This window comes from Homarus americanus, unplaced genomic scaffold (assembly GCF_018991925.1).
Source record: "Homarus americanus isolate GMGI-L3 unplaced genomic scaffold, GMGI_Hamer_2.0 scaffold21314, whole genome shotgun sequence".
NCBI classification, from domain to species: Eukaryota; Metazoa; Arthropoda; class Malacostraca; order Decapoda; family Nephropidae; genus Homarus; species Homarus americanus.
In genome coordinates this window covers 2,152,034-2,165,893 of record NW_024720811.1, presented here as the reverse complement: position 1 = coordinate 2,165,893, position 13,860 = coordinate 2,152,034, and the positions used below count along the sequence as shown (strand labels likewise).

General features: G+C 36.8%; 1 protein-coding gene across 6 annotated transcripts in view; it reads left to right on the top strand.

Moving 5' to 3' along the window:
* The first annotated feature begins 3,658 nt into the window (after window positions 1-3,658).
* Window positions 3,659-13,860, top strand: part of LOC121861219 (longitudinals lacking protein, isoforms H/M/V-like) — a 40,779-nt gene continuing 30,577 nt past the window's right edge. For 4 of the 6 annotated variants that reach the window (XM_042358854.1, XM_042358858.1, XM_042358859.1 and 1 more), the window contains exons 1-4: window positions 3,659-3,808; window positions 4,106-4,729; window positions 5,029-5,310; window positions 5,998-6,117. In XM_042358854.1, coding sequence (XP_042214788.1) covers window positions 3,725-3,808; window positions 4,106-4,729; window positions 5,029-5,310; window positions 5,998-6,117 — 1,110 coding nt within the window. In that variant the 5' untranslated portion in view covers window positions 3,659-3,724. Of the gene's footprint in view, window positions 3,809-4,105; window positions 4,730-5,028; window positions 5,311-5,997; window positions 6,118-11,869; window positions 13,041-13,860 lie in introns of those variants that run through there. The other 2 variants (XM_042358856.1, XM_042358855.1) reach the window with 2 other exon arrangements.

Below are 13,860 nucleotides of genomic sequence, written 5' to 3'. Positions count from 1 at the left end.
ACACTCATCGCCCTGCTAGGAGGTCTCAGAACACACTTTGAAGGCGTATAGGGAACACCCTACACCTCTAAGACCCCAAAATACGTAAGTCTGTTTACGGAACATTAGTGCATATATGAGATACTACCAGCATATTATTGTGTGAATTACATTATGTTAAGGGATGCTCTTAATATCCCACTGTAGTTGTATTATCGTGCTAAGTTCATTAGGTTAAAGAATGTTATATCAAATGTTTACTAATGTTGTAATAATTGTCTTTGACATGTTTGACCGAATTATTTTATCGAGTCATCGTATCTGGGTCTACTTACTCCGTGATTGCATGATTGCCTTAAGGGCGATTACAACTATGGTTAATTCACATTTGCTCTAAGTCTTTCAAAAGAAAGTTGAACATGGCAAGTTATATTTTGCATCAGAAAGATTAAATTAATTTGTGTTATTACAGTTGTTAGCTATAAAAGACCTTGATACACACCTGTACCAGTTTTTCACTTACAGATATTGTGAGTGATTCCATTTGCCACTTCAATGCATTATCTTCCACTACAGATGTGTCAATAATTTGTTCCCTAAATACATCTCGGATATGTTCTTGAATTCATTTATTTTTTTTATACTTGAGGCCATGTAAGTCATTATACTGAGTTTGAGGTGTGATTTTATATTCAATAGATAGATATATAGAACAGGTAGATGATCCTGCCTCCAGCAATAGCTAACTAAAGTTCAAGTTCATTTGGTGAGTACATTAACACTATTTGTACCTCTATGATTTAGCATGTTTTATTGTTTTAAACTACAGCATTTTGATGTGTTACAATTATTTTGTTACAGAGCTTAATATTACAGTATTCTATCACACAGGAACACACACCCCCTTATTACTTTAATTTATATGGGAAAAATGGTTTCGATGAACATAATCCACGTAACGTTGTAGTGGAACCTGGCCCTTTCGTTTAATGGGAACTTGCAGAGTGATCTAGTGTATTCAGGAGATCATGAGACAGGAAGAACATGTTGTCATATACTGTACTGTAGGTGTGATTAGAGTACCCAGAGAAAGTGTCCTCATAGTTACTCAAAATGATAAATCCTTCTTGTGGTAAATTCTGGTGATTCTATAAGTTGTATGGAGAGAAAAGTCTACTTTTTCTGGAGAGGGAAGACCTTAAGTGAGAGACAGAAGAAGGTGAGGAAGCACTGAAGGTCTTTTGGCAAGTTGGAGAGATGCCAGTATCATCTACTTACCATGCATAAGGAAGAGGGACAGTAAACAGTGCATAAGGATATACTGTACATTACAACCTTCAGCATCTATCATCACAACCATTAATAACCATAAAATATTGTCATTCCTTACTTCCCCTCCTAAAACAACTCCCCCAGATTTGTTATACCCTAAAACCTTGAGGCTCTACTTAGTTACTCGAGATACTGAATAGAAAAGGGCTAAGAACACCACCCTATGAGACTCTACTGTGTATGGTCCCCTGTGAGAAGACATGGGGTGGAGGTGCCTGTATCTACTAATGATGCCAAGTTATTTCAGGAAATTAAGAACCAAGCAGACTGTGAAGAGCTGCAGAAGGATCTCTGTGAGCTTCAAGAATGGTTGAAGAAATGGCTGCTAATATTCGTCACAAAGGGTAAGAGGGTACACCTGGGACATGCCAACGGTAAGGAGACATATTATATGTCCCAACGGGATGAAGAAACTGCATTAATTGAGACTGAATGTGAAAAGGACCTAGGTGTGTACAGTATGTTGACAACAAGCTGAAGTTCTCGGGCCATTGCGAGAAGAAGCGAGCTGTAGCTAGAAGAGGAGCGAGATAGGTCACCACGAGGTCAGGTCTTATATAGCGGGGGTATGCGTTGCTTAATAGTTGACCTCCGTGATGTATGGCGGCCCTGGTTGACCTAGACCACGAGGCATACACTGGGGCATTCACGGGTCGGCTACTCAGCGTTTGTAGGGGAGAAATCCACTACAATGGGATTTTTATATAAAGTTTCAAATTACATATACAGGTAAGAAATTCATCATCTAAACATGAACATACATATTATTTAAGGTTCCTCTACTTTATTTAGTTTGTTTTTCTCGAAATACAAAATCTGAGAGGTGATGAATATAAATAATATCATAATTATATATTCTACAAATTTCAATTATTAGGTAAAATTATATACTGTATTTAATTTTATATCGTTTTCATGATATATATTTACATATAACATAAAAACAAAATATATATCCCAGCTTGTCTTTATCATCGTGATCCCTGTAATAGAGGCTTGTTTACTACACGTAAGTGAGAACCAATATCTCCCTCACTCCTCATTATATCTCTTATATTACCCTTAGATGTAGTTTATCATGTTATAGAGCAGAAGAATGTAGTAATATAGCGACTGTAGCCTTAGAATATACAGGAGGTTTAATAGTATAAAGTGTTAGTAGTTAGAGGGAAGAACAGTTAATGTGTCTTGGTCCCTATCCCTCAGACTGATCACTTATAACTACACAACAGTTTATATTTTACTCAGGTATAAGATGAAGGTATAGAATTAAGACCCTAAGGTAGGAATTATATATAGTTGGGTTCATGAGAAGTGGAGATGATTATGTGGTTATTGGGTGGGTCTTGGTAATGGCTTAGTGTAGTGTATTTCTTAGTTTTAATGTTAGTTTTTTTTGTATCTTTGTATAAATATTTGTTATATAGTATGTGAAGCAGTGTTAATACTTTAGAATAGTGCTGTGGGTTAATCAGTAATTTTAGACAGTGTATAAAAGATAAATTTTCCTTACTTCAAGAAAATCTCCCCAAATTATAAGAAATTGATGTTTTTATTATTATTATTACTATTTTTTTTTTCTTGAACTATAATCTATGTCAATCAGGCCAAGTGATCTTCATTATTGACGTGAAAAAGTTATCAGTGACTGCGACATTATGTGATTTATTGGAAGTATGATGAACCAACATAACCTACCTACCTACCCTACTATTTCACCTAACCTAACCTAACCTACCCACCCTACTATTTAACCTAACCAACCTAATCTTAACTGAATTTAACCAAACTAACTTAACCCAACCAATCTAATTTAATCTAGCTTAATTTCACCCAACCTAACTTAACCTAACCTAAACCATCCTAACCTAAACCTTTGTAACCTTAAGCACACTTTGGATTGATTGATTCATCCTATATCTGGTGAATCCTGTGACAAGATTTGCTCTACTGATTTAAAAGAGAAATATTTTATTGGAATCCCAGATAAAGCAAAGTATTATTAATGTGAATTATACTAAATTTTAACATATATTAACATGCTTCAGTTAGTCATCCATATCAGTGTTTACAATAGCAGCTACCTGAGTGTTAGGAATTTAGCAAGTACAGTAGTGCAGTGTTTATTAATACTGAAAAATATACTGTACAGGTTATTAGAAAAACGAGTTAATGTTTGAGCTAGAATATTGTCCTTTTTTTTTTCTCTCTGTTAAAATCTTTGCAACTCTCTTTTGTTAAATGCATAGAATGGTGAGGGTTAAATAAAAAAAGAAAACATTACAAATTAACATATGAAACAGCTTCTATGTCACTGCCAGTGTATAATAATTGTATGGTGATCATCTCTCATAAACTTAATACAGTACTCTTCACAGGTTGTTGTCCTCGTCCACACACTCGCTCAGCAGACATGGCAGGCGATGGACTACTCTCACTCCGATGGAACAATCATCGTACTTCCTTCTTGCAAGTGTTGTCTTCACTGAAAGATAAGGTTTGTGTTAATGATACTGATGAATGTTGTACCTGAACATTAATGAGCCTAATAGTAACCTAACCTAACCCCCACAAGTAGCATTAGGGTGTTTAATCTTCAAGTTAAATTAGCTGGGGGAGCTTATCTTCAGGTGATCAAAATTAGGTCATGACAGAATATCAGAATAAACAAATGTATTGTATCCTAAACTTATATATGTATAAAATGAATTATCAGTATTTAAATATACAGAAGCGATTACCGGTAAATTCTCCTTATCTAAAGGTAATTGTATAAAGTTTGTTTCTGTTGCAGCAAACCTACAGTGACGTCACACTTGCTTGTGGAGGCAAGTTCTACAGTGTTCACAAGTTTGTTCTCTCAACATGCAGTGAATACTTCGTGGACATCATGGAGAAGACCCCGTGTAAACATCCGATCATTGTGCTCAAAGATATACGTCATCAGGATTTAGAGGCACTCTTAAATTACATGTACTTAGGCGAGGTTAATGTACTTCAGACCGAGCTAGGAGGTCTCATCAAAGCCGCGGAGTGTTTGAGAATAAAAGGTTTAGCCGTGCCCGACGAATCCCCGCCCCCGCCGCCGCCCCCTGGAGGAACCCCACAAACTCCTGTCAAGAACTGGGATGAAGGAAGCCCTCAGACGCAGACAAAGAGAAGAAGGTACGAAGACGACTCCACCAGCAGCAACTCGAGTCCGCCCAGAAAAAAGAGTAATTCACGGCCACAGTCTGAGGGACCCGTCGAAGGAGCAGCAACAGAAGACCAAACAGAGACCAGTGAAAACAACACAAAGGAAAATACAGCACCGGAACCAAGTGTCCAACAAGCACAAGAGCAACAACCAAATACCACTACTGAACTGACCAGGGAAGAGTCTCCACATGTTTCCAGTGAAAATAGTCAACAAGAAAAGGTACACTTTGTTTATCAGTTTACATTGTGTGTGTGTGTGTGTGTGTTTTATGGGAAAAATTATGTGATTGAAGGAGTACATATATGGAGTATAATGTCTGTCTTGTAAATTAACTTTGCCACAGTATGTTGACCACTGTCCTTGATCAAAATATATCTTTGTGTTGTAATCCTGAGCCTCCACCACTCCTTCCCTGAGTGTTAAGGACCTTTTATGATGAAACACACTACAGTATTGATGAATTTTTGCTCTCCCAACTGATCATTATTGATAATTGCTGATATTTTTATTTGTTTTAGCAGACCGTAGTGGATAATCCCGTCATAAAAGAAGAGAACATGAAATACGAAGATGATGACGTTATGCACCTACCTGACACTTGTAGTGCCTTGGAGGTTCAAATGGTGGAGTCAGACGGGTCCTCACAGGGGACGCCGGGGATCAAGTATGAAGTGAACCTACCGGGGAACGCTGGAGGGTCCTCTCTTCTGCCGTCCGTCTCCCAGCAGTACTCCACTCACCCTCAGTCCTTTGAAGAAATAGTCTCTCAGGCCTTACCGGGACCATCAGGAATGCAGGCAGTTAGTAATACTGTATTATGTTTTTCTTGTGGATAATTAAAAAAGCAACCTGATCATAGATTGATATATGTATCATTAGGTTTTAAGACTAGGACCAACACTGCCTTCAGTTTTACTTTAAGGACAGAACCATTTTACCTGATACAGTATATACAATGTCCCGAATTTCACATATTTTCTTTATGGGCAAACAGAATGGTTTTTCAGTTCCATTTTATAGTTCCTTCATTGACGCCATCATAGTTAACACATTCTTGGTTCAATGTATTGTTACACTTAATAGTCACTTGGATTTGATTTTCAAAATTTTGGCTTTTAATAATGTCATTTTATTTGACTCACACCTCACCTTTCTCAATATCTTAGTCATTTCCAATTTTTTCTTTCCACATTTTGAAAGACATTGAACAGTTTGCTCCTATTCTGTGTTCTGTACTGGGTTCTTTAAAGGAGGGAGGAAAGTCTTATTATTCACATTACTGTATATTATTTTTGGATCACCCAGCTTATTTTACATGATGATTTAACACCATAACTCTAACCTAACTCGTCCCCTCCCCCACAGGTAGTGTTAGGATGCTTAGTCATCAGGTATAAGTAATAATCTAGAGGGATGATTTTCAGGCATTGCTTATATTTGAAGGTTCTCATAAAATCCAGTAGCATTAAGAATTGTATCACCTTCAGGATGCTGGTCAGAGTTGGGATGGGAGTCGAAGAGAGGGAGACATGGCAACGTCTTTCCACCTGCAGGGCTTCTCACAGCAGGAAGGTCTCAACCCCCACCACAGAGGTCTTCAACAAGTGGTAAGTGTGATTATGTTTGATTGATATCATTGTAGATAAGTGTCTTAAGACTATCTATCTGTACCCAGCCCCAGAAGTTTTTTTATAAGAATACGGTACTTCCAATAGATTATTAATTATATTTTGATATCTGCACACCACAGCTTGAGAAGTCCATTCTACTCTCTTATTCTATATGTTGTGCAGTAGTTCATCAGGCTCTTAGTTCAGCAAGAAGGAAATGGACGAGAATATGGTAGGTTTGAGAATCATGTATCCTTGCCATGATATTGCTGATCGATATAAAATACTTGGAATTGCAAGCTCATAATGCAGGAGCAAAAGGATCATTATTAATTTACAGTTAAGTGAACCCTATGAAGTAAGCAATAGAATAAGGTTGATCACTGAATATAGTACAGTAGGTAGGTTTACAAGCTGAGACGACAACAAAAGTACTTAGAGTAGGGATTGTCAATGTTGAGGCAATGAGGACTGAATAAGAGATGGTTTCAGAAATGGATTATTAAATGAAATATGAATAACCTTCATAGCCACTTGAAGGGTCTACTACTGCAGCAACTACCGAGGCCAACTATAGTCTTGAAGCAAATTATTACCACATGTTTTGGGGAATGTGAAGAAAGATATGTGTATGGTTGACACTGGATTGTAAAATATTGTTCAGTACACATAAATTTTCCTCTTAATTCTTTCTTAGATCATTGCCAGTATTTGTATTTTAATTTATTTGTCAGTATATTTGTCTGTGTCTGTCCATTAATGTGGACTTAAATAAGTATCTCTTTATCTTTCTGTCAATCTTTTATTTATTTATTTGGACTTTTAAGATTTGAAGAGTAGAGATTAGGTAAAGGGAAGATGTTTAAGATACCTAGAACAATATTATGGTTGTCTTTTGAACAGGGTTGTGTCTGGGAACTTTTATCAAGAGTAGTACTACAGTATTTCTTCAGGTGTGAGTGACTCTTAGCTCTGTGGCTTTAGGAACATAAGGTAGTTGGTGATCACTATAGCCAAATTAAGGTCACTGTATTTTAAGAGGAAGGTATTGAGACTTAGGAAGGAAAGAGATATGCAGTACAGTACCAACTTCTTTTTTTATCACAGTGCAGCAGAAAATAGGAAGGGCTGCCATTTATCTATGCTTTGACTGTAATCCTGGGTACAGATAGATTAGTCAGATACACAAGTAAGATACATTATATGTTTTAATGTACTATCCTTGTACTCGGCCAGGCATCAAAGCCACATTACTTGACCTGCACCCATGCATGTGTCTTTTGGAACATTTCTCCATGTATCATGTGTACGTAGGTTATCTAATGCTTCAACTCGGAGTACTGTAGCTCCCTTGTGTACAACGTTGGCTTGTGTCACAGAACCAGGTAAGTGGAAGAATGGAAATATGAACATAAAACCTGACTGAGTTTATTACAAATACACTGCAGTTGATTATCTGTTTATGTATTTTAACTGTTGACATTCACACATACTGTACTCTGTGAAAGGGAATATTACCTTCACGTCCAGACCGACATAGTCCCCATAAACTTCCATTTATCCTACTTCTACTTTATTATGAAAGAGTACTGTACTAAACAGTCACCGCCCGCTTAATGTACTCTCAGGGATACATACTTTTTGTAATGGTACTAGTTGTTCAATGTTACACACAGATGTTCGATGATGTGTACATTGGACCTGTGATGGACCTATCCACTGCTGTGTGGTCACAGACCCTCTTTGCATGTTGTACTTCCTATGTTTTTGTTTTGATCTGGTAGTTTTGCGTGGTCACAGTTGGTCGCGTATACACTGTACAGCACAGGGTATTTTATATTGTGACCAAATATTACTTTTGATGAGAAATTTAAACTACACTGAGAGCCATCATTCTACTTCCAAGCAATAACATCTCTTCTCATCTGTAACTCCCCCTCAAGTGGATGTGATAATTAAAGGTAAGAAACAGAAAAATGATCAGAACATCTAACTGTGGACCTGGAAGGAATAATTCAGGAGGTAAAAATAGCAAGTGTTGGTATGAAGTCAAATAAAATTAGGATGAGAATGTTGTGGAATGTGTCTCAGTCATCCTGCTACTGCACCAAGTTGGGTTTTCATTCATATAGGTTTTTATGATGTTTTTCTCGTGTAAATGGTACTGTATTTCACTTCAAACTCACAAAACTTGGAACAAATCTTTTAGGGAGAGAAATATATTGAGGAAAAAAAGAAATTGAATAAATGAGTAGGAGAATGTAAAAAAACTTCAAGATTTATAGACATTGCACAAGCTTTTTTTTTTTACAAACCAGAAAGAAAAATTATATGGAAAAATGTTAAAGTGTCAGAAATTACATTAATAAGTTGAGCCTAAAGCTACAGAGATATCCATACTTCATTCCCCCATTTCAAAATACCTTAATGCCTCTATTTCACTTCCAAATTATCACTCTTGCCTCTTTTATACAGTACGTGATAACATTCCCTTGATATACTGGTTCTCTGTTTAAGTGTCTGTGTTCATGTTTCACTAGTCTGTCATTATTAGAGGCAACTTGGGATTAAAAAAAAAAACTGGACATATTCTGGGATATATCTCAATCTTTTATGAGAAATTAGTTAATGTACAGGTTTTCAGACATGCATCGTGTATGTTAAGTGGGCGCCAATTGTATATAACATGTGTATTATTGTTATTGTTATGCATTGTACAGTACATGAAGGTGATGCCTCTGGGTTTGTCTATAGTACTACAGAAGAGATCAGGTACAGTACAGTATTAGGCCTTGGTCAGTTCTTGCCTTGGAATACATCAGTACTTGAGCTATAGAGAATGTTGGTCGCTGCTGCCATGTTTCGGGTTCAATGTGTGATAAGACGAGATCTACCAATTGAATACAGTTTCCAGGAATACAAATTGGTGGTCATACCTTCTTTATTATGGTATTGTTGTTACTACTGGTGTAATGTACTTGTAGAAAATGTTTCATGTTTATTAATGTTAATTGGATGTCATGAAGATTTTTTTTCGTTTTTTTGTTTTGTATTGGAGTCCTTGTGTCTCTCCCTGTTTTTAATCTCAGTATTTTGACCTTTGACTCTAACTGACAGTCTTCATAGTTGCTGGGAAGTTACGGTAACTTCTCAAAGATACGTTTTAATACTGTATAGAGCAAATAATAGGAACCGTACATTAAATTTATACAGTCCTTTTCTGCTAAATGTTTACAAACCATCACAACTTATCTCTGAAGGTGTACATGCAGTTCTATAGTGTGTTTATTGACAGTCGGCTATTAAAGGGGTTTCATTCACACTGCATTTGATAACCTCACACCTCATGGATATTTTTGGAGAATTTTTTAGGTTTAGTTTACAGGACTCATGGTAAGGTGGTAAGCACAAAGCCCTGGATTTGGTTCCCAGTCATTGAACAACGACAAACAAGTTCCTGATGTCATTGTTTTTTTTTGTATACCTGGCAGTAAATGAGGTCCTGTTTGTTAATCAGTGAACAGATTGTGTTCAGTTGGCATGTTGTCCTCCTGTGTTCAGTTATAGATACCCGGTGCAGTTGGTTGTTGGTCAGTTTTGGAGGAGAAATTTTTGGCAATGAGTTACACATTTCACTTTTATTCTTTTTTTTCTTTTTTTTTTTAAGTGGTTGTTGTGTTGGTGACAGCTTCTACACCTTAACAAATTTACCCGTGTTGGAGACCCGTAAGCTGACTTTGGCTTCGGAAATTAACCAGAATACACAAGGAAAAAGACACAAACAAGGATTCAAGAAAAGATTAAGTAAAAGAAATGTATCACTAAAATGTACAGTCATTTATGGCACTTCATAAATGTCATGCTATTGAACATTCTTATACAATGTATGTGAATACTTTGAAGAAAAAATATCCCCTGAAATTTAATTACTGTCATTGAAAACTCTTCCTCGTACTATGAAATTATATCATGTAGAGAACCATCAATTTTCTGCTTAATAATAGTGATTTTCAGTAGGTGAGAGTTGGGGAGGGGGCTTGGTTTAGGTGGTCCTGTTAGGGGAAGGAGAGGAGGCTTGGTTTAGGTACTGTAGTATCATTGGGGGGAGGGGGCTTGGTTTAGGTAGTCCCGTAAAGCCATAGTAGGGAGGATAATACGAGCTGAACCACATCGGCGGACTTACATAAAGGAATTGTATACTATATTCTGTATGTCTTGTGGCAGAGTAAAGGAGGGAAGTAACTCACAGATGAAGGAGGATATACGAACGTTTGACAAGAAGGGAGATTAAAAACATCTGCACTGTTTTTTATGCTCTTACTAATACAGGTACAATATTTTACATGAATGGTGAAAATACTTATGGTGATTTGCCTGTACACGGGTATTTTATTTATCCTTTTGTCCTCCATTGCTCTGTGGTGAGGGAATTGGAAATGGCGTGACCATGTGTGCGTGCATGCGTGTCTGCGTGTTTATCGTAATACCGTCAACTATGGCTTGGTAGATCCTGTACTACACTGAGATGGGATCATATCATTCAAATAACGTTGGATTGAGTTAACGCTTCGATAGATAACCACTGCCTCTTCTGAGAAAACCATGGATCAGGTTCTAGAGGCATTTAAGGCATTTCAAGACTACTGGTATACTTCCTTCAGCAATGTATTATTAATGGGTGGACATTATTACTATTGTTATTTATCTCATTGGTCAACAGGCAGCTGGTAAAGGGCAAGACGCAGTTTGTGTATCGTCTCTTGTGTGTCAACTGTGTTAAATCTTTGCTTCTATTTATTTTTCTTATTTTTCTCTTTTATCATCTTCATCGTTTGTTATCTTTTCTTCTTGGTAACACATTTTTAGTATTACACATAAAGTTGTCTTTGTTTGAATGATAATGATGATAAATACAGTTCTTCTCATTTAATATCAGGCTGTGACACCATATTTTACCCAATCAATCAATCTAATTTGATATGGGAAAGTGAGTGTTTTTCATTAATATATTGAGATTTTAAGAGGTCCACATAGTGCATTAGTAAATCTAACATGAGGTAACGTATATTTAGTTGTGATTTTTGTACCAAATAATAAGGTAAGTCAAGATGTTTATATACTGCCACCAACACCTTTTTTATATGATGTATTTGTCATACTTTTAGTTTACATGAAGATTAGGCATCCCAGCTTATTTCACTTGATGTAACACCCTAATCTGAGCCTAACCTAACTTTAATCTTACCTTACCTAACCTAACCTGACCTAACCTAACCCAAGTCCCAGGTAGCATTAGGTTGTTTATTCATCAGATGAAATAACTTGGGGGTGCTTAATCTTCACATGATCTGTACTTTTTGTGTTACCTGTACAGTACAACATATTCCTGTGAGGATGTACACAGTTGTCATAGGTTGATGTTATACAAGGGGTATAACTTTCCAGACATTTAATAACTTAGAACTACATGGACAGACAAATCTCCATCATCAGTTTGTGCATAAATAATTGTGAAGGTGAACAAGAATTACATAATCATTCTAGTTTTAACATGATGATAGTATAAGAGATTAGAGAGAGAGTTAGGTTTAAATGACCTGAATCTCCCACATGAGTACGCTGGAAATACTACTGAAGTGTTGTGCATTAGAACTGTAACTACCTGTACTGTACACTTGAAATTTTGTCCTCCATATTAGAAAAGTACTTGTGCTCCTCCTTCTCCAAGTGACTATGGCCTCTCTTCTAGGGGCAAGTGAGATCAGGGTGGGGGCTACAAGGCAGTTACGGTCGTCCGCTACACCAGCCCTCCGTTCAGCCCCCCGCAGACGCCAATACAGGTAGTAATCTCCATTCGTACCAAAGACTCACTGTCTCGGGGGATGGACGCGTGCCATACGTGGACGAGCAGCAGGCCAAGAACGATGTCAGTGCATCATTTGATAAGAGATACTGTCAGATATGCGGATATAAAGGACAGGACGTCTCACAGCTGCGTAAACATCTCCGCATTCACACCGGGGAGAAGCCGTACCAGTGCTCCAAGTGCGGCTATTGCTCGGCACAGAGTAGTAACCTGAGTGTGCACATGAAGCGACACCACACCGAGACGCTTCAACAGGACACACCTCGGGACTTTAAGCTAGGCGGCACAGGTGATGCGGTCATGCTGGAATGATGCATGGCCAAGACTAACATACCATGCGACTACTGATACTCTGAATTTAGAACAGATGAAAAGTAAGTGTTATTCTCTGATTTAGAACAAGAAAAAGTAAGTGTCCTCTGAATTTAGAACAAGAAAAAATAAGTTCTTCTTTGAATTTAGAACAAAAGAAAAAGTAAGTGTTCTTGTAACAAACAAAAACTGGAAGAATGTACATTACATGTACAGTAATGTACAGTATACACTACATTACTATTTTTTGCTCGTCATGTTGTTGAAACGCTATGATACCATTGAGTGTTGTGTTGTTGATTAGAAACGGCCAGTATAATACAGTACATATCCTGTATATTTATCTATGTAAGAAAAAAATTAAAAAAATCTCACGAGTGCAACAAGATGTTTATAAGGCACCGCTGTTTTCTTTGTCATACATAAACATAATAGAATCTAATCCAGGTACAGGTATAGATTTTTTCTGCATTGTTCGTACCAGTGGCAGTGAGGCATTACCAGCTTTGCAGATTTTCAGGGTACAATAGTTGCTGAAGTACAGTGGAATTTATTAGTACTAAAGATGCAAGTGAGTTAGTTGTGTTTATTGGTATAAGTAGTTTAAAACACTTCATAATAGTTGAGTTTATTGTATTAGTAGATAGTAGGCAGTAGGTAGCTACCAAACAGGGAGGTACTACCACCTAGGAAGACATTGGAAGCATAATGTATTGTCTAATGGTAGACCCTGCTGCCATATGGCATCACAAAAATTGTGACCAAGTCCCAGGTTGCTGATCTGACTTTCTGCCTCATTTATACACAATTGCAGGGTCTCAATTGTTTCTCTTACTTTGACAACACAACATACATATATTGTTTCTCACTCTTGATTTTTTTTTCTTTTTTGATTCTTTATTATTATTATTATTATTATTATTATTATTATTATTATTATTATTATTATTATTACATTTTCGCCCCCCAGGTCCCGATGTGGGTCAGTGACCTGTGTCCGGGTGGGCTAATCCCTGTAAAAAAATTTATACTGTATATACTGTACATGCTGTATAAGTAGGTAAAGACACTTCATAATATATACCTCTTGGAAAAATAGTCTTCAGAGTTTTATCTTATAGTAACATTGTTTTTAAGTTCAACTATTGTAATGTGGATGAAGAAGGCTGCAGCTCAGGATAAGATTTGAATTATTATGAAGTCACCTCTCACCTGAGTAAAATCGTCTGGCGTTAACCAAATGAAATATTAAAAGTGGTGTCCCCATAGCGAAGGGGTTAGTGGAGGTAGTCTACTAATCCCTTGTGTATGGGGGCCGCCTCTGAATTATTATTATTATTACAGTACAGTATTCAGAAAAATAAATAATAAATTACTGTGCAGTTTATTTTATTCTTGTACTGAATGATTTATGTTTACAGATATAACTTTGAAATGGAAAATAAACCTGTGAAGTCATGTCCAGTGTGTTTATATCATGATATTATTTACATATGCAGTATAATACATAACCTTATATAATACAGGGTAATCCAAACACAGTGCGCAGGTTATAAAAGTTA